This window comes from Panulirus ornatus, chromosome 28 (assembly GCF_036320965.1).
Source record: "Panulirus ornatus isolate Po-2019 chromosome 28, ASM3632096v1, whole genome shotgun sequence".
NCBI lineage: Eukaryota > Metazoa > Arthropoda > Malacostraca > Decapoda > Palinuridae > Panulirus > Panulirus ornatus.
Window position 1 is genome coordinate 99,903 of NC_092251.1, and position 23,568 is coordinate 123,470.

A 23,568-nucleotide genomic window follows, 5' to 3' on the forward strand; every position below is an offset into this window, starting at 1 on the left:
TCTTACTTCTTCTCACCACTCACTACCCTTTCTAATCAACCCACCTCCCACTCTTCTCATGCCACAAGCATCTTTTGCGCAATCCATCACTGATTCCCTAAATACATCCCATTCCTCCCCCACTCCCCTTACTTCCATTGTTCTCACCTTTTTCCATTCTGTACTCAGTCTCTCCTGGTACTTCCTTACACAAGTCTCCTTCCCAAGCTCACTTACTCTCACCACCCTCTTCACCCCAACATTCACTCTTCTTTTCTGAAAACCCATACAAATCTTCACCTTAGCCTCCACAAGATAATGATCAGACATCCCTCCTGTTGCACCTCTCAGCACATTAACATCCAAAAGTCTCTCTTTCTCGCGCCTGTCAATTAACACGTAATCCAATAACGCTCTCTGGCCATCTCTCCTACTTACATACGTATACTGATGTATATCTCGCTTTTTAAACCAGGTATTCCCAATCACCAGTCCTTTTTCAGCACATAAATCTACAAGCTCTTCACCATTTCCATTTACAACACTGAACACCCCATGTATACCAATTATTCCCTCAACTGCCACATTACTCACCTTTGCATTCAAATCACCCATCACTATAACCTGGTCTCGTGCATCAAAACCACTAACACACTCATTCAGCTGCTCCCAAAACACTTGCCTCTCATGATCTTTCTTCTCATGCCCAGGTTCATATGCACCAATAATCACCCATCTCTCTCCATCAACTTTCAGTTTTATTATTATTATTATTATATATTATTATATTATTATATTATATATATTATATATATATATTATATATCTTTCTTTTTTTCTTTCAAACTATTCGCCATTTCCCGCATTAGCGAGGTAGCGTTAAGAACAGAGGACTGGGCCTTGAAGGAATACCCTCACCTGGCCCAATTCTCTGTTCCTTCTTTTGGAAAATTAAAAAAAAAACGAGAGGGGAGGATTTCCAGCCCCCCGCTCCCTCCCCTTTTAGTCGCCTTCTACGACACGCAGGGAATACGTGGGAAGTATTCTTTCTCCCCTATCTCCAGGATATATATTATTATATATATTATATATATATATTTTTTTTTTTTTTTCCAAAAGAAGGAACAGAGGGGGCCAGGTGAGGATATTCCAAAAAAGGCCCAGTCCTCTGTTCCTAACGCTACATCGCTAAAGCGGGAAATGGCAAATAGTTTAAAAGAAAAGAAAGAAATATATTATTATATTTATTTATTTATTTATTATACTTTGTCGCAGTCTCCCGCGTTAGCGAGGTAGCGTAAGGAAACAGACGAAAGAATGGTCCAACCCACCCACATACACATGTATATACATACATGTCCACACACGCACATATACATACCTATACAATTCAACGTTTTTTTTTTTTTTTTTTTTTATACTTTGTCGCTGTCTCCCGCGTTTGCGAGGTAGCGCAAGGAAACAGACGAAAGAAATGGCCCAACCCCCCCCCCCCATATACAAGTATATACATACGTCCACACACGCAAATATACATACCTACACAGCTTTCCATGGTTTACCCCAGACGCTTCACATGCCTTGATTCAATCCACTGACAGCACGTCAACCCCGGTATACCACATCGCTCCAATTCACTCTATTCCTTGCCCGCCTTTCACCCTCCTGCATGTTCAGGCCCCGATCACACAAAATCTTTTTCACTCCATCTTTCCACCTCCAATTTGGTCTCCCTCTTCTCCTCGTTCCCTCCACCTCCGACACATATATCCTCTTGGTCAATCTTTCCTCACTCATCCTCTCCATGTGCCCAAACCATTTTAAAAAACCCTCTTCTGCTCTCTCAACCACGCTCTTTTTATTTCCACACATCTCTCTTACCCTTACGTTACTCACTCGATCAAACCACCTCACACCACACATTGTCCTCAAACATCTCATTTCCAGCACATCCATCCTCCTGCGCACAACTCTATCCATAGCCCACGCCTCGCAACCATACAACATTGTTGGAACCACTATTCCTTCAAACATACCCATTTTTGCTTTCCGAGATAATGTTCTCGACTTCCACACATTCTTCAAGGCCCCCAGAATTTTTGCCCCCTCCCCCACCCTATGATCCACTTCCGCTTCCATGGTTCCATCCGCTGCCAGATCCACTCCCAGATATCTAAAACACTTCACTTCCTCCAGTTTTTCTCCATTCAAACTCACCTCCCAATTGACTTGACCCTCAACCCTACTGGACCTAATAACCTTGCTCTTATTCACATTTACTCTTAACTTTCTTCTTCCACACACTTTACCAAACTCAGTCACCAGCTTCTGCAGTTTCTCACATGAATCAGCCACCAGCGCTGTATCATCAGCGAACAACAACTGACTCACTTCCCAAGCTCTCTCATCCCCAACAGACTTCATACTTGCCCCTCTTTCCAAAACTCTTGCATTTACCTCCCTAACAACCCCATCCATAAACAAATTAAACAACCATGGAGACATCACACACCCCTGCCACAAACCTACATTCACTGAGAACCAATCACTTTCCTCTCTTCCTACACATACACATGCCTTACATCCTCGATAAAAACTTTTCACTGCTTCTAACAACTTTCCTCCCACACCATATATTCTTAATACCTTCCACAGAGCATCTCTATCAACTCTATCATATGCCTTCTCCAGATCCATAAATGCTACATACAAATCCATTTGCTTTTCTAAGTATTTCTCACATACATTTTTCAAAGCAAACACCTGATCCACACATCCTCTACCACTTCTGAAACCACACTGCTCTTCCCCAATCTGATGCTCTGTACATGCCTTCACCCTCTCAATCAATACCCTCCCATATACTTTACCAGGAATACTCAACAAACTTATACCTCTGTAATTTGAGCACTCACTCTTATCCCCTTTGCCTTTGTACAATGGCACTATGCACGCATTCCGCCAATCCTCAGGCACCTCACCATGAGTCATACATACATTAAATAACCTTACCAACCAGTCAACAATACAGTCACCCCCTTTTTTAATAAATTCCACTACAATACCATCCAAACCTGCTGCCTTGCCGGCTTTCATCTTCCGCAAAGCTTTCACTACCTCTTCTCTGTTTACCAAATCATTTTCCCTAACCCTCTCACTTTGCACACCACCTCGACCAAAACACCCTATATCTGCCACTCTATCATCAAACACATTCAACAAACCTTCAAAATACTCACTCCATCTCCCTCTCACATCACCACTACTTGTTATCACCTCCCCATTTGCGCCCTTCACTGAAGTTCCCATTTGCTCCCTTGTCTTACGCACTTTATTTACCTCCTTCCAGAACATCTTTTTATTCTCCCTAAAATTTAATGATACTCTCTCACCCCAACTCTCATTTGCCCTTTTTTTCACCTCTTGCACCTTTCTCTTGACCTCCTGTCTCTTTTATTATATGAATAAAGGCAGTGTGAATTGTGTGCATGTGTATATATGTATGTGTCTGTGTGTGTATATATATGTGCACATTGAGATGTATGGGTATGTATATTTGCGTGTGTGGATGTGTATGTATATACATGTGTATGGGGGTGGGTTGGGCCATTTCTTTCGTCTGTTTCCTTGCGCTACCTCGCAAACGCGGGAGACAGCGACAAAGCAAAATGAATGATCAATTATTATTATTATTATTTTGCTATGTCTCTGTCTCCCGCGTTTGCGAGGTAGCGCAAGGAAACAGACGAAAGAAATGGCCCAACCCACCCCCATACACATGTATATACATATACGTCCACACCCTCAAATACACATACCTATACATCTCAATGTACACATATATATATGCACACACAGACATATACATATATACACATGTACATGATTCATACTGTCTGCCTTTATTTATTCCCATCGCCACCTTGCCACACATGGAATAACATCCCCTTCCCCCCTCATGTGTGCGAGGTAGCGCTAGGAAAAGACAACAAAGGCCCCATTCGTTCACACTCAGTCTCTAGGTGTTGTGTAATAATGCCCGAAACCACAGCTCCCTTTCCTTATCCAGGCCCCACAGAACTTTCCATGGTTTACCCCAGACGCTTTACATGCCCTGATTCAACCCATTGACAGCACGTCGGCCCCGGTCTACCACATAGATACATATTCAACAAACCTTCAAAATACTCATTCCATCTCCTTCTCGCATCACCGCTACTTGTTATCACCTCCCCATTATCCCCCTTCACTGAAGTTCCCATTTGTTCCCTTGTCTTACGCACTTTATTTACCTCCTTCCAAAACATCCTTTTATTCTCCCTAAAATTTAATGATACTCTCTCACCCCAACTCTCATTTGCCCTCTTTTTCACCTCTTGCACCTTTCTCTTGACCTCCTACCTCTTTCTTTTATACATCTCCCACTCATTTGCATTTTTTCCCCACAAAAATCATCCAAATGCCTCTCTCTTCTCTTTCACTAATAATCTTACTTCTTCATCCCACCACTCGCTACCCTTTCTAATCTGCCTACCTCCCACACTTCTCATACCACTAGCATCTTTTGTGCAAGCCATCACTGCTTCCCTAAATACATCCCATTCCTCACCTACTCCCCTTAGGTCCTTTGTTCTCACACTTTTCCATTCTGTATTCAGTCTCTCCTGGTACTTCCTCACACAAGTCTCCTTCCCAAGCTCACTTGCTCTCACCACTCCCTTCACCCCAACATTCTCTCTTCTTTTCTGAAAACCTCTACAAATCTTCACCTTTGCCTCCACAAGATAATGATCAGACATCCCTCCAGTTGCACCTCTCAGCACATTAACATCCAAAAGTCTTTCTTTCACGTGCCTATCAATTAACACGTAATCCAATAACGCTCTCTGGCCATCTCTCCTACTTACATACGTATACTTATGTATATCTCGCTTTTTAAACCAGGTATTCCCAATCACCAGTCCTTTTTCAGCACATAAATCTACAAGCTCTTCACCATTTCCATTTACAACACTGAACACCCCATGTATACCAGTTATTCCCTCAACTGCCACATTACTCACCTTTGCATTCAAATCACCCATCACTATAACCCGGTCTCGTGCATCAAAACCACTAACACACTCATTCAGCTGCTCCCAAAACACTTGCCTCTCATGATCTTTCTTCTCATGCCCAGGTGCATATGCACCATTAATCACCCATCTCTCTCCATCCACTTTCAGTTTTACCCATATCAATCTAGAGTTTAATTTCATACACTCTATCACATACTCCCACAACAGTTTCAGGAGTAGTGCTACTCCTTCCTTTGCTCTTGTCCTTTCACTAACCCCTGACTTTACTCCCAAGACATTCCCAAACCACTCTTCCCCTTTACCCTTGAGCTTCCTTTCACTCAGAGCCAGAACATCTAGGTTCCTTTCCTCAAACATACTACCTATCTCTCCTTTTTTTCTCATCTTGGTTACATCCACACACATTTAGACACCCCAGTCTGAGCCTTTGAGGAGGATGAGCACTCCCCGGGTGACTCCTTCTTCTGTTTCCCCTTTTAGAAAGTTAAAATACAAGGAGGAGGGTTTCTAGCCCATCTTTAGTCTGATCATTATCTTGTGGAGGCGAAGGTGAAGATTTGTGGGGGTTTTCAGAAAAGAAGAGAGAATGTTGGGGTGAAGAGAGTGGTGAGAGTAAGTGAGCTTGGGAAGGAGACTTGTGTGAGGAAGTACCAGGAGAGACTGAGTACAGAATGGAAAAAGGTGAGAACAAAGGAGGTAAGGGGAGTGGGGGAGGAATGGGATGTATTTAGGGAAGCAGTGATGGCTTGCGCAAAAGATGCTTGTGGCATGAGAAGCGTGGGAGGTGGGTTGATTAGAAAGGGTAGTGAGTGGTGGGATGAAGAAGTAAGATTATTAGTGAAAGAGAAGAGAGAGGCATTTGGACGATTTTTGCAGGGAAAAAATGCAAATGAGTGAGAGATGTATAAAAGAAAGAGGCAGGAGGTCAAGAGAAAGGTGCAAGAGGTGAAAAAGAGGGCAAATGAGAGTTGGGGTGAGAGAGTATCATTAAATTTCAGGGAGAATAAAAAGATGCTTTGGAAGGAGGTAAATAAAGTGCGTAAGACAAGGGAGCAAATGGGAACTTCAGTGAAGGGGGCTAATGAGGAGGTGATAAGTAGTGGTGATGTGAGAAGGAGATGGAGTGAGTATTTTGAAGGTTTGTTGAATGTGTTTGATGGTAGAGTGGCAGATATAGGGTGTTTTGGCTGAGGTGGTGTGCAAAGTGAAAGGGTTAGGGAAAATGATTTGGTAAATAGAGAAGAGGTAGTAAAAGCTTTACGGAAGATGAAAGCTGGCAAGGTTTGGATGGTATTGCAGTGGAATTTATTAAAAAAGGGGGTGACTGTATTGTTGACTGGTTGGTAAGGTTATTTAATGTATGTATGATTCATGGTGAGGTGCCTGAGGATTGGCGGAATGCTTGCATAGTGCCATTGTACAAAGGCAAAGGGGATAAGAGTGAGTGCTCAAATTACAGAGGTATAAGTTTGTTGAGTATTCCTGGTAAATTATATGGGAGGGTATTGATTGAGAGGGTGAAGGCATGTACAGAGCATCAGATTGGGGAAGAGCAGTGTGGTTTCAGAAGTGGTAGAGGATGTGTGGATCAGGTGTTTGCTTTGAAGAATGTATGTGAGAAATACTTAGAAAAACAAATGGATTTGTATGTAGCATTTATGGATCTGGAGAAGGCTTATGATAGAGTTGATAGAGATGCTCTGTGGAAGGTATTAAGAATATATGGTGTGGGAGGCAAGTTGTTAGAAGCAGTGAAAAGTTTTTATCGAGGATGTAAGGCATGTGTACGTGTAGGAAGAGAGGAAAGTGATTGGTTCTCAGTGAATGTAGGTTTGCGGCAGGGGTGTGTGATGTCTCCATGGTTGTTTAATTTGTTTATGGATGGGGTTGTTAGGGAGGTGGATGCAAGAGTTTTTGAAAGAGGGGCAAGTATGAAGTCTGTTGTGGATGAGAGAGCTTGGGAAGTGAATCAGTTGTTGTTCGCTGATGATACAGCGCTGGTGGCTGATTCATGTAAGAAACTGCAGAAGCTGGTGACTGAGTTTGGTAAGGAGTGTGAAAGAAGAAAGTTAAGAGTAAATGTGAATAAGAGCAAGGTTATTAGGTACAGTAGGGTTGAGGGTCAAGTCAATTGGGAGGTAAGTTTGAATGGAGAAAAACTGGAGGAAGTAAAGTGTTTTAGATATCTGGGAGTGGATCTGGCAGCTGATGGAACCATGGAAGCGGAAGTGAATCATAGGGTGGGGGAGGGGGCGAAAATTCTGGGAGCCTTGAAGAATGTTTGGAAGTCGAGAACATTGTCTCTGAAAGCAAAAATGGGTATGTTTGAAGGAATAGTGGTTCCAACAATGTTATTTGGTTGCGAGGCATGGGCTATGGATAGAGTTGTGCGCAGGAGGGTGGATGTGCTGGAAATGAGATGTTTGAGGACAATATGTGGTGTGAGGTGGTTTGATCGAGTAAGTAATGTAAGGGTAAGAGAGATGTGTGGAAATAAAAACAGTGTGGTTGAGAGAGCAGAAGAGGGTGTTTTGAAATGGTTTGGTCACATGGAGAGAATGAGTGAGGAAAGATTGACCAAGAGGATATATGTGTCGGAGGTGGAGTGAACGAGGAGAAGTGGGAGACCAAATTGGAGGTGGAAAGATGGAGTGAAAAAGATTTTGAGTGATCGGGGCCTGAACATGCAGGAGGGTGAAAGGCGTGCAAGGAATAGAGTGAATTGGAACGATGTGGTATACCGGGGTCGACGTGCTGTCAATGGATTGAACCAGGGCATATGAAGTGTCTGGGGTAAACCATTGAAAGTTGTGTGGGGCCTGGATGTGGAAAGCGAGCCGTGGTTTTGATGCATTATTACATGACAGCTAGAGACTGAGTGTGAACGAATGTGGCCTTTGGTGTCTTTTCCTAGCGCTACCTCGCGCACATGAGGGGGGAGGGGGTTGTTATTCCATGTGTGGCGAGATGGCGATGGGAACAATTAAAGGCAGACAGTATGAATTATGTACATGTGTATATATGTATATGTCTGTGTGTGTATATGTGTGTGTACATTGAGATGTATAGGTATATATGTTTGCGTGTGTGGACGTGTATGTATATACATGTGTATGTAGGCGGGTTGGACCATTCTTTCGTCTGTTTCCTTGCGCTACCTCGCTAATGCGGGAGACAGCGACGAAGCAAAATAAATATAAATAAATATATATATGTTCTTTTCTCTTTCATACTATTCGCTGCTACCTTGCTAACGCGGGAAGTGGCGAATAGTATGAAAGAAAAAAGAATATATATGTATTATTTATTATGTTTTGTCGCTGTCTCCCGTGTTAGCAAGGTAGTGCACGAAAACAGACGAAAGAATAGCCCAACCCACCCACATACACATTTATATACATATATGTCCACACATGCACATATACATACCTATACATTTCAACGTATACATATATATTTATACATACATAAACTTATATACACATGTCCATAATTCACACTTGCTTTCTTTATTCATTCCTGTTGCCACCCCGCCACACGTGAAATGACAACCCCTTCCCCCTGCAAGCGCATGAGGTAGCATTAAGAATAGACAACAAAGGCCACATTTGTTCACACTTAGTCTCTAGCTGTCATGTATAATGCACTGAAACCACAGCTCCCTTTCCACATTCAGACCCCACAAAACTTTCCATGGTTTACCCCAGATGCTTCACATGCCCTGGTTCAATCCACTGACAGCACGTCGACCGCAGTATACCACATCATTCCAGTTCACTCTATTCCTTGCACGCCTTTCACCCTCCTGCATGTTCAGGCCCTGATCACTCAAAATCTTTTTCACTCCATCCTTCCACCTCCAATTTGGTCTCCCACTTCTCATTCCCTCCACCTCTGACACATATATCCTCTTCGTCAGTCTTTCCTCACTTATTCTCTCCATGTGACCAAACCATTTCAATACACTATCTTCTGCTCTCTCAACCTCACTTTTTATTACCACACATCTCTCTTACCCTTTCATTACTTACTCGATCAAACCACCTCATACCACATATTGTCCTTAAACATCTCATTTCCAACACATCCACCCTCCTCTGCACAACTCTAACTATAGCCCATGCCTCGCAACCATATAGCATTGTTGGAACCACTGTTCCTTCAAACATACCCATTTTTGCTCTCCGAGATAATGTTCTTGCCTTCCACACATTCTTCAACACTCCCAGAACCTTCGCCCCCTCCTCCACCTTGTGACTCACTTCTGCTTCCATGGTTCCATCTGCTGCTAAATCCACTTGCATTCACCTCCATAACCACCCCATTCCATAAACAAATTAAACAACCATGGGGACATAACACACCCCTGCTGCAGACCAGCATTCACTGGGAAACAATCACTTTTCTCCCTTCCTACTAGTACACTTGCTTACATCCTTGGTAAAATCTTTTCACTGCCTCCAGCAACTTACCTCCCACACTATTTATTCTTAAAACCTTCCACAGAGCCTCTCTACCAACCCTATCATATGCCTTCTTCGGATCCATAATTGCTACATATAAATTCATCTGTTTTTCTAAGTATTTCTCACATACATTCTTCAAAGCAAACACCTGATCCGCACATCCACTACCACTTCTGAAACCACACTGCTCTTCCCAAATCTGTTGCTTTGTACATGCCTTTACCCTCTCAATCAATACCCTTCCATACAATTTCCCAGCACTATTCAACAGACTTATGCTTCTGTAATTTTAAACACTCACTTTTATCCCCTTTGCCTTTGTACAGTGGCACTCTGCATGCAATCCGCCAATCCTCAGGCACTTCACCACGATCCATACATACATTGAATATTCTTACCAACTAATCAACAACTCAGTCATCCCGTTTTTTAATAAATCTTAATAAATTAATTGAGTGGGTGAAGGCATGTACAGAGCATTAGATTGGGAAGGAGCAGTGTGGTTTTAGAAGTGATAGAGGATGTGTGGATTACGTGTTTTCTCTGAAGAATGTGTGTGGGAAATACTTAGAAAAACAGATGGATTTGTATGAAGCATTTTTGGATCTGGAGAAGTTATAGGATAGGGTTGATAGAGATGCTTTGTGGAAGGTCTTAAGAGTATATAGTGTCGGAGGTAGGCTGCTAGAAGCAGTGAAAAGTTTTTTTATCAAGGATATAAGGCATGTGTTTGAGTAGGAAGAGACGAGAGTGATTGGTTCCCAGCAAAGGTCGGTCTGTGGCAAGGGTGTGTATGTCCCCATGGTTGTTTAATTTGTTTATGGATGGGGAAGTTAGGGAGGTAAATGCAAGAGTTTTGGAGAGAGGGGCAAGTTTGCAGTCTGTTGGGGATGAGAGGGCCTGGGAATTGAGTGAGTTGTTGTTCACCAATGATACAGCACGGGTGGCTGATTCGAGTGAGAAACTGCAGAAGTTGGTGACCAAGTTTGGAAAAGTGTGTGAAAGGAGAAAGTTGAGAGTAAATGTGAATAAGAGCAAGGTTATTAGGTTCAGCAGGGTTGAGGGACAAGTTAATTGGGATGTAGGTTTGAATGGAGAAAATTTGGAGGAAGTAAAGTGTTTTAGATATCTGGAAGTGGACTTAGCAGCAAATGAAACCATAGAAGAGGTAGTGAGTCATAGGGTGGGGGAAGGGACAAAAGTTCTGGAGTGATGAAGAATGTGTGGAAGGAGAGTGCCTTATCTCGGAGAGCAAAAATGGGTATGCTTGAACGAATAATATGGTTGAGAGGCATGGGCTATAGATAGGGTTGTACGGAGGAGGGTGGATGTGTTGGAAATGAAATGTTTGAAGACATTATGTGGTGTGAGGTGCTTTGACTGAGTAAGTAATGAAAGGGTGAGAGAGATGTGTGGAAATAAAATGAGTGTGGTTGAGAGAGCAGAAGAGGATGTGTTGAAATTGTTTAGACATATGGCGTTAATGGAGTAAGAATATTTCCCACATATTCCCCGTGTGTCTTTGAAAGTGACTAAAGGGGATGGGAGTGTGGGGCTGGAAACCCTCCCTTTCTTGTGGTTCAGTCTCTCAAAGAGAGAACAGAAGCAGTCAAGTGGGGAGTGCTCATCCTCCTCGAAGGCTCCAGTTGGGATCTGAATTGTGTGGATGTAACCAAGATGAGAAGAAAGGAGAGATAGGTAGTATGTTTAAGGAGAGAAGCCTGGATGTTCTGGCTCTGAGTGAAATGAAGCTCAAGGGTAAGCATGTGAATTCTAGATTGTTGTAAGAGATGGGTGATTATTGTTACTTTTGGATCTGGGCATGAGAAGAAAGATCTTGAGAGGCAAATGTTTTTGGAGCAACTGAGTGTGTCAATAGTTTTGATGCCCGAGACTGGGTATCAGTGATGGGTGATTTAAAATGTGAAGGTGAGTAATGTGGCAGTGGAGGATGTAGTTGGTGCACATGGGGTATTCAGTGTTGTGAATGAAAATGAAGATCTTGTGGATTTGTGTGCTGAAAAATGACTGGTGATTGGGAATACCTAGTTTAAAGAGAGATACACCACACTACCAAAAACTAGTGTAATATGAAATGTAAATGATGTGTAGAGTGAGATTTTTTTATTTTTTTTATTATGAATTAATGTACGGTATTATTATTTGTCCATTAAATCCAAAATCCATCATATCAGGATCTGTTACATTGAGGGTTTACTGTAATTTCTCGTTTTTTTGAGAAGGATTTTATTTGAAAAATCAAGCAACTGATGTTGATGGTTGATCGATTGATTAAGCTTCCTATATTTTACACATTCTTAGTGCTGCCCATTTGGTAGATTGGCATATGTTCTCATCTCTCACATATCAAAGAATTTATGTCACACATTCCCAAACCACACATTTCAAAGATAGTCCCTATATTCAGATTTTTCTTGTGTCGTAATTTCCCTTCTGTTATCCCTGTTATGTGCAGTTGTGAGGCAAATTTGTCTATTTTCTTCATGTGGTCATACCCTCCAATACAGCAATTTGTTGCTTCCTATCTCATATAGTATTAAGAAAAGCTTTATTCTTCAGTGATTTTGATGTACTGCTCTTGGGCATGCAACATTTGAAGGAGTCAGGGATGGCTTATAGCTATCTTTCTATCTATATATTTGACACCTGTTCCATTTTGTGAAATCCCTCGAGATGGCCACGACAATAGAGTTTCCATAGCTAGTGAACTCCAGTGCCATTTCTTATCCTGTAGTGCTGGTAGCTATTCTGAATGTTAGGTTAAGATATGGCAATGAATGAATGGATGGACAGATTGACAGATTGAGGAATATAAGTCATAGATATTTGTATACTATGATGGGATAGTTCTTAACAGTTTAAGGATGACTGAGGAGTGGTGTGTGTCCAACCATAAATTGAAACTAGGCTTTCTCCAAGACTTTCACTATTTCTTTTGCTTATGATTAATGCAGTCCCTTGTCTCCTTTGTTCTGTATCTGAGCTCCTCTTAGTTCACAATCAATGTGCTGGAAAATAAAGTGATGTTAAATGTTGTTTCATTAATGTGCTGGAAATTAACACTGTTAAATGTTATTTTTCAGGGTATTTGTTCAGTGAGGAAAGAACAGATGAGGCATTTGTTGGTGACTACTATCTAACTGGTGATAAGGCATACTACGATGATGATGGATATTTCTGGTTTATTGGACGAGCAGATGATGTTATTTTATCTGGAGGGTATGTAAGAAAAAAATAGCTGTTGTGATTATTTATATGCAGTACATGTGTTACACACATGGATAACACTATCTTTGAGTTATGATATTAAATCAAACACCAGTATTAAAACTGCTTATGATACAAGAAATAAAGAGTACCCAATAACAGAAGCACATTAAATCGGGCACAAATCATTTACATTAACACTTAACATTCAGTATTTCAGGTAAGATTTCAGACCAGAAGATCTCTTTCCTTAATGAAAATTTGACTCTAGAAACATGATTCAAGATAAACTTATTCATTGGGCACTTCTATGACAAGCTACAATACACTATGACACTCAGGCCTAAATGACAGAGGCAGTGCAACACCGTATAGTTTAGTATGGCGCCAATTTACACAGTGATTGTAGGCTAAGTGTTTGAGACAGGGAAACCCACTTACCTGGTGGGCCCACGGGGTAGCTAGGAATCGTGGCCCAGCTGGCATCAGAGGTTTTTATTGAAGGGGGAACGAGCCAGGAGCGGCCTGCCCCAGCCTGCTGCCCTAGTCTCTGTTAGGATTGGAGAAGGGTGACCCAGAGTGCCACTTCTGATTGTAATGATGATATATAGGAAGCCATATTTCCTAGATTGCCTCTTCTCTTAACCTCAGCCATCTGGTGCCTCGGACGTGGGAAAAATGACAGGCCTAAGTGTTGAAGGTAACTGGATTGATGAATTGGCTTGACCTCAGCCGTCTGGCACCTCTAATGTGGGAGGAATGACAGGCCTAAATGTTGAGGATAACTGGATTGATGACCCGGCCAGGGAAGTGAATTCCAAGCTGAGATAACTGAGGCCCTGGCCCTCACTCTGCCATCCTATAACATAAAACATCACTTACACCATAAACACACATGGGGCACACACACGTTTGTAACACAGTCCAAACCATATGCTGTTGATAGTTATTTATGCAATCCCAGGGCAACTTTTATGGGCTCTTGCAGCTTTAAGGTTGTGCAGGTTAGAGGGACTGATATTTCATCATGTGGCATGTGTACTGAGAATATCATATATTCTTCAACAGTTGGAAGAAGTGATCATGCAAAGCTTAATTTTGATGATTATTGTAATGAATTCCAAACTGGTATTGGCACTTAACATAATCACTTTGCAATTGTAAAATTGCTAATGATTTTTTTGGTGGATAAACTATTACAGAATAATATTTTATGAAAAAATTATTGTAAAGTAAACAGTGTTAAACAAAAAAAGCATTATAAATGGATGATTATCATAAATATTTCCTGATCAGAAGTAGCATTCATTTGAACATAATCACTTTTTATTTCTTTTTAGTGAAACTGTTTGGTGTGTACAATATTACAGAGCAAGTATTTGTAAACAAATACACGGAAAAAATAAAGATCTCAAATTTGCATCACAAATTCATTTTTATAAATAACATTTACATGCAAATGGAGATGTGAAACTGTGAGGGCATGCCGATTCATAAGTTCACATGGCATTTGCCTGGCTTCCCCCTTAACATATGACACTAACTCTTTTTTATTTAGCTCTTACTCATTTCTTACATGTCAGTCAGGTTTCTAACATTGTTTCTTACTTTGTACACTAATGTTTATGATATTTCTTTTTCAAGAACAGAAATACAGCTCAACAGCAGATCAGATATCTGGTTTCTATTACAAAAGTGATAGGGTTAAGTGGTACCATATGTGTTCAGTATCATCATTGTAGAAGTTGCATCATGGGCCTGATGGGTCTTGTGATTTGTTGAAATAGTGTTTATAATGTTGGTGTACATAACAAACAAGGGACAGTATAACTTGTATATGCTGGGAGAGTTTAGTTTTAGGAAGGTGTATGTCTAGTTGTATGATGTTCAGACAATTGGGAGGATGGTACCTTTAGGTTCTTCCTTTGATCCCTGAGCCACCTTTATTATAATTTTAGATTGCTGGGTCGCATGTTCTACATGAATGCAGATAATTAAGTGTAATCTATAAGGCAGGAGTGGTTTGGTGGTCTCAGAAAGGCCTTCAATGCCACCCTGTCATAGCTTATTCTCTAATCCAGATTCAGAGGTACTTTCACTAAAATGATGGGCCTTTAGGTGTTACTGAAGCTGTAGTACTTCTGAACCTTAGGTGACTTAAGTTAGCCTTTAAAGACAGGCTATGGTACCCTTGTGTCCTGCCTTTGATCCTGAGGTACCTCCATTATGATTTTAGGCTGCTTGGTCCTGTATTTTTGATTACTGCAGTGAATTAAGTCCTATCTGTAAGGATAGAGTGACCTTAAAATGGCCTTCAAGGCCATTGTACGGTATTTTGAAGTACCTCTACTCAAAATCTAGGATCTCTGGTGCTACATGAAGCTGCAGGAAGTCTGAATCTCAAATGGTAGCCTTTATTGGCCTTTGATCCTAAGGTACTTTTATAATTTGAAGCTACTAACTTACCTATTTTGAATGACTGCAGTGATTAGTGTAATCTATAAGATTGTGGTGACCTTTATTGGCTTGCAATTGGCCTTCAAGTCCAGCATACAGGATCTGAATCACTTGCCCAGATCCTGAAGTACTACCTACACCAAACTATGGGGTCTCTAGGTACCACATAATGCCATAATAAGTCTGATTCGTGAAAAGGTGGCCTCAAAACAGACTTAAGGTCCAGTGTATGGTAGCCATTTAATACTGTCCCCAGACTCTGAAATACTTACATCCCAAATATGAGGCTTCTAGGTGGTTCAGTTCAGCCCTGAAAAGGGTTTGCACAAACACAGAAACTTAAACTATTTTGAAATGTTTTGAGATTAAAGGAAAAGAATATTTATACGTGTAAGTAAACAAATGTGATTTTTTTTTCATGTCACTGTTATGGGGTATTAGTGTTATTTTTAGTGTTTATAATCCATTTCTCAAATACCACTTTTGAAAAACTGCAGTATGAGGTCATACAGGGGCCCCCTGGTACATTTGCTGAAATAGTCATTAATAGCTTTTGAAAAATCAGAAATCCATATAAAGTGGAGTAGTGTGTTGAACCAATGAGTATCACACTCATATCCTCAACCTATGTTGAATTGAAACATTGACTAACATGATTATGAGAGCTTCTAACTTCTAGTTTACACAATAAGTTGATCCTTTATGTGGAACTGTTTCTGTTCAAATTGCTTCCATTACAGAATGAATTTCATTAGGTCCCAAAGGAATTTCTGTAGCATCTTTGCTTGAAATTCCCCTTTGTCTTAATCAGTTCTTGTACTACATATATTCATCTCTTTCACAGCCTACATCTCCTTGTACAGATGGAGACAAGCAAATAGGCAAACAGAGGACAGATAGTATACATGATTTAAGAGATTGCTTGGTAACACAGAATGTTCAAGACATAAGGTCCCATGAGTGTAAAACTCCCTCCCCTTACTGTACAAATAGGCAATTATATAGAGACACAAGATGGAGGGATCCTTTTCTCTTGTTTTGATGGTAAGCAGTTGAATTAACTCAGGTGTTTGTTAAAGTTTACTGTTATCTGAAAAAAAGTGTAATTGACTTAGGCTGGTTTGAAAACATAAACATTGAATAATGTTGAAATTTATAGTACCAGGGTCCCCAACCCAAAGAGTGTGGTATAACAGGATATATCAGCATTTGTTGATCAAGCAAGTTGTGGACCTTCAGGTGCTAAGAAAAGAGGGAACATTTTTTCCTTGGTGTTATAAGAGATTATTTGTAATATTTTAATGTAAATAATCTATTTATATATCAGTCTGTATCTGAAACACTTGTTCCCACCTGGAACTCCCTAATAGGGGTGACCATTGCAATAGTCTCCCCATAAGCAATGAATACCAGTGCTGCTTCTTAGACTTTAGTGCATCACCCTTTACAGGTCACTGGCAGAGGGCAAGTCTAGCACAGTGTTTGCAGTGGCTCCTAGATTTCTTCATCATTTCCCAATTATTAATGGGAGGTGCTGGGAAAGGAGCTAACTACAGTGCAAGATAACTGGGTATTAACCAAGTGTAGATAGTGAAAATTGTTATTTGGAGATGTGTAGATCAGCAAGAGGAAGATAGCAAAGGCAGAAGTAAGGAGAGACAGTGGCAGCTAGGAAAAGTGGTCTGAATATGACCTTACCTTACCTTCCACACAGTCATTCCCCAGAACCGCACGCCTTCCCATTGCGGCCTAATGAACGTGAGTAGCAGGCTTGCCCTGCCAAGATATCCACTCTCCTGCCATGTCAAACCACCATCAGGAACTGGTATCCGCCATGGTATCCTTGGGGGGACGACCAAATTCCGCCTGTCACGAACAGACAAGGGGGAACACCCACACCAGCCTGAGGGCCAACACCAGATGTTACAGGCAGGCTACTGATTTCAACCCGTGCTCTTGGACCACGTCCTGTAAAGGGAATGGGTCCAGGTTAGGGCTTTCATGGAGCACACCTCTAGGTCCCCAGTAGGAAATCCCTAACCCTCTAAGAGCATTCGTCCTTTCTTGACACCATGCACCTCGTCAGTTCAGTGTGGCTGATGTTATGAGCACTGTCTTTGGTAGTAAGATCCCATACACCCTGAAGGACGTCCGGGGTGCCATAATAGCTGCACTTGTTTTGGTATGCAGCTGAAAGTGCAAAGCACTCCAGAGGATTGTGTGTCTATGACATGACATAAGACTCTGACCCTATGGAAGCCACAATGTCTGGCTTGCTGGCTTCCTAAAGGACTCCGCAGTAGGGATGCAAGGCTCACACACCGCATCATAACCCTTCTGTCTCAACTGGCCAGCCAGAAAGGCACTGATGTTATTGTGCTGCTTCACTCTACCTCCATGGGTACGTGGGCATACCTGGGTGATATGCCAAAGTGTATTGGGCTTTTGACTGGTGTCACAGAGGCCGGAGTTCTTGGGTCGGCCTCTGGTAGCCTCGGCAGGGGTAGGTAAAGCTCCTGCCCTCACTTGGATGGTCTTCGTGTAATCCCCACCTGTCAGGAGACACGTCCCACTGGCAACCCATCTACTAACCTGAGGTACAACTGTAGATGGAGCGAGACCCTTCCCATCACAGGTACTGATCAAGTTTGACCTCCATGCATGATGGCATTTGATCATGTTGCTTGCCTGCTGACAAGCAATGCATGCGGGGCCTGACCAACTCTGCAGGTTCCCGGACTGCTGCCTGAATCACAGGGTCAGATCAACCAAACAGTTGAGACAGTGTTGGGTATCTCAAGCCCACATCCCCTGCCATCAAGTGGAAGTATGCGTAGGGTGTGTCATGCAGCAGATGGAGCCAGCGGTGAACTGCCACTCTCACCTGCCTTTCCATGTGTGCTAACTGCGTCTTCTAGACTTCACCAGCACTAGGCGATGCATGAGCTTAGGTACTAGGTGGCCCATAAGGATCATAACCCTCTGCTGAGGTTTTAGAAGAGCTTTGGTGATGCTGTTGATCCCCTCTTCTAGCAGGGCACTGTAGGACTTTTGCCTGCCTCCTGCCCCAACAAGGATGCCAAGGTACTTGTAGTTGTCCTCAGCATCCATGGAGGCAATAGGGCTGACTACTACTACTTTATGCTCCTATCTTTTACTTCTACCTAATGTTCCTGCCTACTAATTACTACTACTATCTGTTGCTCCTACTGTTTTGCCTCAAGACAGGGCAAAACAGGCACAGTCCTCACCGCTGGAAAATCTTGAGGTATGAGGAATGAGCTGTGGGAGTGAAGTGTTGTCTAGTTTCCAAGTGTTGTGTATGACAAGGAGAGATTGTATGTCTGTGGACAGAATGCCAGAAGTCCATAAAAAAAGATTGCAGGTTGACTTCCACTAATGTGCTGGCTCACTATGCAGCCATCACATATCTTCACAATACCCAAGCAGGTAGTACTGGTAATATACCTCCCTGGCAACTTAGCAACTACTACCTACCTACCTATCACATTTAGATATAGAGAGACAAGGGAAATCACAAAGTTTGAAAGGATGATATGGATTTTAAGTTATTGTGGTAGGTAGTAGTTGGTAGGCAACCAACGACCAGGGAGGTATATTACCACTACTACCTGCTTGGATATCATGAGAGTTAGTAGCTTTTGCTTAGTGAGCCAGTGCTTTGATGGTTGTCAAGTTGCACTCTTATAACCTATGTAGGTGTTTTTTCTTTCTGCCTCTCTAACATGGGGACCACTGGCATTCTGCCTACAAACATATAATCTCTCCTTTTCATATGTAACACTTGTCAGCACTTAACTCCCACGGCTCATTCTTTGTAACTAGATTTTTCCTGTGGTGAGTACCATTCCTTTTGGTAAAATAGTAGGAGCAGAAGAGAGAAATAGTGGGTAAGGACATTTAGGCAGGAGCATTAGGTAAAAACATTTAGGTAAAAACATTAGGTAAAAACAGTAGTGGGTAGGAGCATTGAATACAAGTAGTCATTATGAACATTAGTTTGGAGTCTGCAGACACTGTACTAGAGTTGCCCTTTGCCAGTGGCCTGTTAAGGGTGAGGCATGAAGGCTAAGAAGTGGCACTGGATTTCTTTAGTTATAAAGCCTCTGTTGCCTTGGCCACCCTCTTGAGGGAGTTCCAATTAGAACAGGCATCAAAGATATAGGTAGACTGATAAATTGTAAAAAAAAAAAAAAAAAACATAAAATGATGAAGGCATTTTGGGTCGGCAGGTTATTAACCATCCCAGTTCATGATATTGCGAGTCATCAAAGTTATTCATGAGGGCAATGACAACCATAACTAAGTAGTACATGTTAACATTTACAGCTATTGTATTGGTCCTTTTGAAGTAGAGTCTTCACTGCTGGAACATCCTGCAGTGACAGAATCTGCTGTAGTGTCCTCCCCTGAGAGCCTGTGTGGGGAAGTAGTCAAGTCCTTTATGGTGCTTACTAGTGACTATAAAAGATTGTTAGATTGTAAAGAGAAAAAACATAAAATGATTAGGACATTTTGAGTAGGCACGATATTGACCATCCCAGTTCATGATACTGCAGGTAATGATATTGCGAGAGTCATCAGAGTGATTCACGAGGGCAATGACAATCAAAACTGAGTAGTACATGTTAACATTTACAGCTATCGCATTGGTCCTTTTGAAGTAGAGTCTTCACTGCTGGAACATCCTGCAGTGACGGAATCTGCTGTAGTGTCCTCCCCTGATAGTCAGCGTGGGGAAGTAGTCAAGGCCTTTATTGTACTTGCCAGTGACTATGAAAATCATGATCCCAAGTCTCTGGTGGCAGTGTTACAAGAGCACGTGAAAAAAAGTTCAGCCCCATACAAGTATCCAAGAAAGGTAATTCTTAGAAATTCTTGAATTGATAATATACACCATGATTTAGTGGCTTTGTTATTAACTTTCATAATGTTTTCAACCTCCTTCAGGAAATTTTACTTTATATATCTTCCATGGGATGTATTTGGAGAAGTAGTGATGGCTTGCACAAAAGATGCTTGTGGCATGAGAAGCATGGGAGGTGGGCAGATTAGAAAGGGTAATGAGTAGTGGGATAAAGAAGTAAGATTAATAGTGAAAGAGAAGAGAGAGGCATTTGGACTATTTTTGCAGGGAAATAGTGCAAATGACTGGGAGATGTATAAAAGAAAGAGGCAGGTCAAGAGAAAGGTGCAAGAGGTGAAAAAGAGGGAAATGAGAGTTCGGGTGAGAGAGTATCATTAAATTTTAGGGAGAATGAAAAGATGTTTTAGAAGGAGGTAAATAAAGTGCATAAGACAAGAGAACAAATGGGAACATCGGTGAAGGGGGCAAATGGGGAGGTAATAACAAGTAATGGTGATTTGAGAAGGAGATAGACTGAGTATTTTGAAGGTTTGTTGCATGTGTTAGATGATAAGAATGGCTGATAGAGGGTGTTGTGGTCAAGGTGGTGTGCAAAGTGAGAGGGTCAGGGAGAATGATTTAAACAGAGAAGGTAGTGAAAGCTTTACAGAAGATGAAAGCTGGCAAGGCAGCGGGTTTGGATGGTATTGCAGTGGAATTTATTAAAAAAGGGGGTGACTGTGTTGTTGACTGGTTGGTGAGGATATTCAATGTATGTTTGGCTCATGGTGAAGTGCCTGAAGATTGGCAGAACGCATGTATAGTGCCATTGTACAAAGGCAAAGGGGATAAAGGTGAGTTTTTAATTTACAGAGAATAAGTTTGTTGAGTATTCCTGGGAAATTATATGGGAGGGTATTGATTGAGAGGGTGAAGGCATGTACAGAGCATCAGATTGGGGAAGAGCAGTGTGGTTTCAGAAGTAGTAGAAGATGTGTGGATCAGGTGTTTGCTTTGAAGAATGTATGTGAGAAATACTTAGGAAAACAAATGGATTCGTATGTAGCATTTTGCAGGGAAAAAATGCAATTGAGTGGGAGATGTATAAAAGAAAGAGACAGGAGGTCAAGAGAAAGGTGCAAGAGGTGAAAAAAAGGGCAAATGAGAGTTGGGGTGAGAGAGTATCATTAAATTTTAGGGAGAATAAAAAGATGTTCTGGAAGGAGGTAAATAAAGTGCGTAAGACAAGGGAGCAAATGGGAACTTCAGTGAAGGGCGCAAATGGGGAGGTGATAACAAGTAGTGGTGATGTGAGAAGGAGATGGAGTGAGTATTTTGAAGGTTTGTTGAATGTGTTTGATGATAGAGCGGCAGATATAGGGTGTTTTGGTCGAGGTGGTGTGCAAAGTGAGAGGGTTAGGGAAAATGATTTAGTAAACAGAGAAGAGGTAGTGAAAGCTTTGCGGAAGATGAAAGCCGGCAAGGCAGCAGGTTTGGATGGTATTGCAGTGGAATTTATTAAAAAAGGGGGTGACTGTATTGTTGACTGGTTGGTAAGGTTATTTAATGTATGTATGACTCATGGTGAGGTGCCTGAGGATTGGCGGAATGCGTGCATAGTGCCATTGTACAAAGGCAAAGGGGATAAGAGAGAGTGCTCAAATTACAGAGGTATAAGTTTGTTGAGTATTCCTGGTAAATTATATGGGAGGGTATTGATTGAGAGGGTGAAGGCATGTACAGAGCATCAGATTGGGGAAGAGCAGTGTGGTTTCAGAAGTGGTAGAGGATGTGTGGATCAGGTGTTTGCTTTGAAGAATGTATGTGAGAAATACTTAGAAAAGCAAATGGATTTGTATGTAGCATTTATGGATCTGGAGAAGGCATATGATAGAGTTGATAGAGATGCTCTGTGGAAGGTATTAAGAATATATGGTGTGGGAGGAAAGTTGTTAGAAGCAGTGAAAAGTTTTTATCGAGGATGTAAGGCATGTGTACGTGTAGGAAGAGAGGAAAGTGATTGGTTCTCAGTGAATGTAGGTTTGCGGCAGGGGTGTGTGATGTCTCCATGGTTGTTTAATTTGTTTATGGATGGGGTTGTTAGGGAGGTAAATGCAAGAGTTTTGGAAAGAGGGGCAAGTATGAAGTCTGTTGGGGATGAGAGAGCTTGGGAAGTGAGTCAGTTGTTGTTCGCTGATGATACAGCGCTGGTGGCTGATTCATGTGAGAAACTGCAGAAGCTGGTGACTGAGTTTGGTAAAGTGTGTGGAAGAAGAAAGTTAAGAGTAAATGTGAATAAGAGCAAGGTTATTAGGTACAGTAGGGTTGAGGGTCAAGTCAATTGGGAGGTGAGTTTGAATGGAGAAAAACTGGAGGAAGTGAAGTGTTTTAGATATCTGGGAGTGGATCTGGCAGCGGATGGAACCATGGAAGCGGAAGTGGATCATAGGGTGGGGGAGGGGGCGAAAATTCTGGGGGCCTTGAAGAATGTGTGGAAGTCGAGAACATTATCTCCGAAAGCAAAAATGGGTATGTTTGAAGGAATAGTGGCTCCAACAATGTTGTATGGTTGCGAGGCGTGGGCTATGGATAGAGTTGTGCGCAGGAGGATGGATGTGCTGGAAATGAGATGTTTGAGGACAATGTGTGGTGTGAGGTGGTTTGATCGAGTGAGTAACGTAAGGGTAAGAGAGATGTGTGGAAATAAAAAGAGCGTGGTTGAGAGAGCAGAAGAGGGTGTTTTGAAGTGGTTTGGGCACATGGAGAGATGAGTGAGGAAAGATTGACCAAGAGGATATATGTGTCGGAGGTGGAGGGAGCAAGGAGAAGAGGGAGACCAAATTGGAGGTGGAAAGATGGAGTGAAAAAGATTTTGTGTGATCGGGGCCTGAACATGCAGGAGGGTGAAAGGAGGGCAAGGAATAGAGTAAATTGGAGCGATGTGGTATACCGGGGTTGACGTGCTGTCAGTGGATTGAATCAAGGCATGTGAAGCGTCTGGGGTAAACCATGGAAAGCTGTGTAGGTATGTATATACATGTGTATGGGGGGGTTGGGCCATTTCTTTCGTCTGTTTCCTTGCGCTACCTCGCAAACGCGGGAGACAGCGACAAAGTATAAAAAAAAAAAAAAAAAAATTTATGGATCTGGAGAAGGCATATGATAGAGTTGATTGAGATGCTCTGTGGAAGGTATTAAGAGTATATGGTGTGGGAGGCAAGTTGCTAGAAGCAGTGAAAAGCTTTTATCGAGGATATAAGGCATGTGTACAAGTAGGAAGAGGGGAAAGTGATTGGTTCTCAGTGAATGTTTGCAGCAGGGGTGCTTGATGCCTCCATGGTTGTTTATTTGTTTATGGATGGGGTTGTCAGGGAGGTGAATGCAAAGAGTTTTGGAGAGAAGGGCAAGTATGCAGTCTGTTGTGGATGAGAGGGCTTGGGAAGTAAATCAGTTGTTGTTCGCTGATGATACAGTGCTGGTGGCTGATTCGGGT

At 41.9% G+C, this 23,568-nt stretch overlaps 1 protein-coding gene across 4 annotated transcripts in view; it reads left to right on the plus strand.

Moving 5' to 3' along the window:
* LOC139757748 (acyl-coenzyme A synthetase ACSM3, mitochondrial-like) overlaps positions 1 to 23,568 on the plus strand; it is an 83,838-nt gene that overhangs the window by 57,876 nt on the left and 2,394 nt on the right. For all 4 annotated transcript variants that reach the window (XM_071678499.1, XM_071678500.1, XM_071678501.1 and 1 more), the window contains 2 exons: positions 12,628 to 12,763; positions 19,871 to 20,090. In XM_071678499.1, coding sequence (XP_071534600.1) covers positions 12,628 to 12,763; positions 19,871 to 20,090 — 356 coding nt within the window. The remainder of the gene's footprint in view (positions 1 to 12,627; positions 12,764 to 19,870; positions 20,091 to 23,568) is intronic.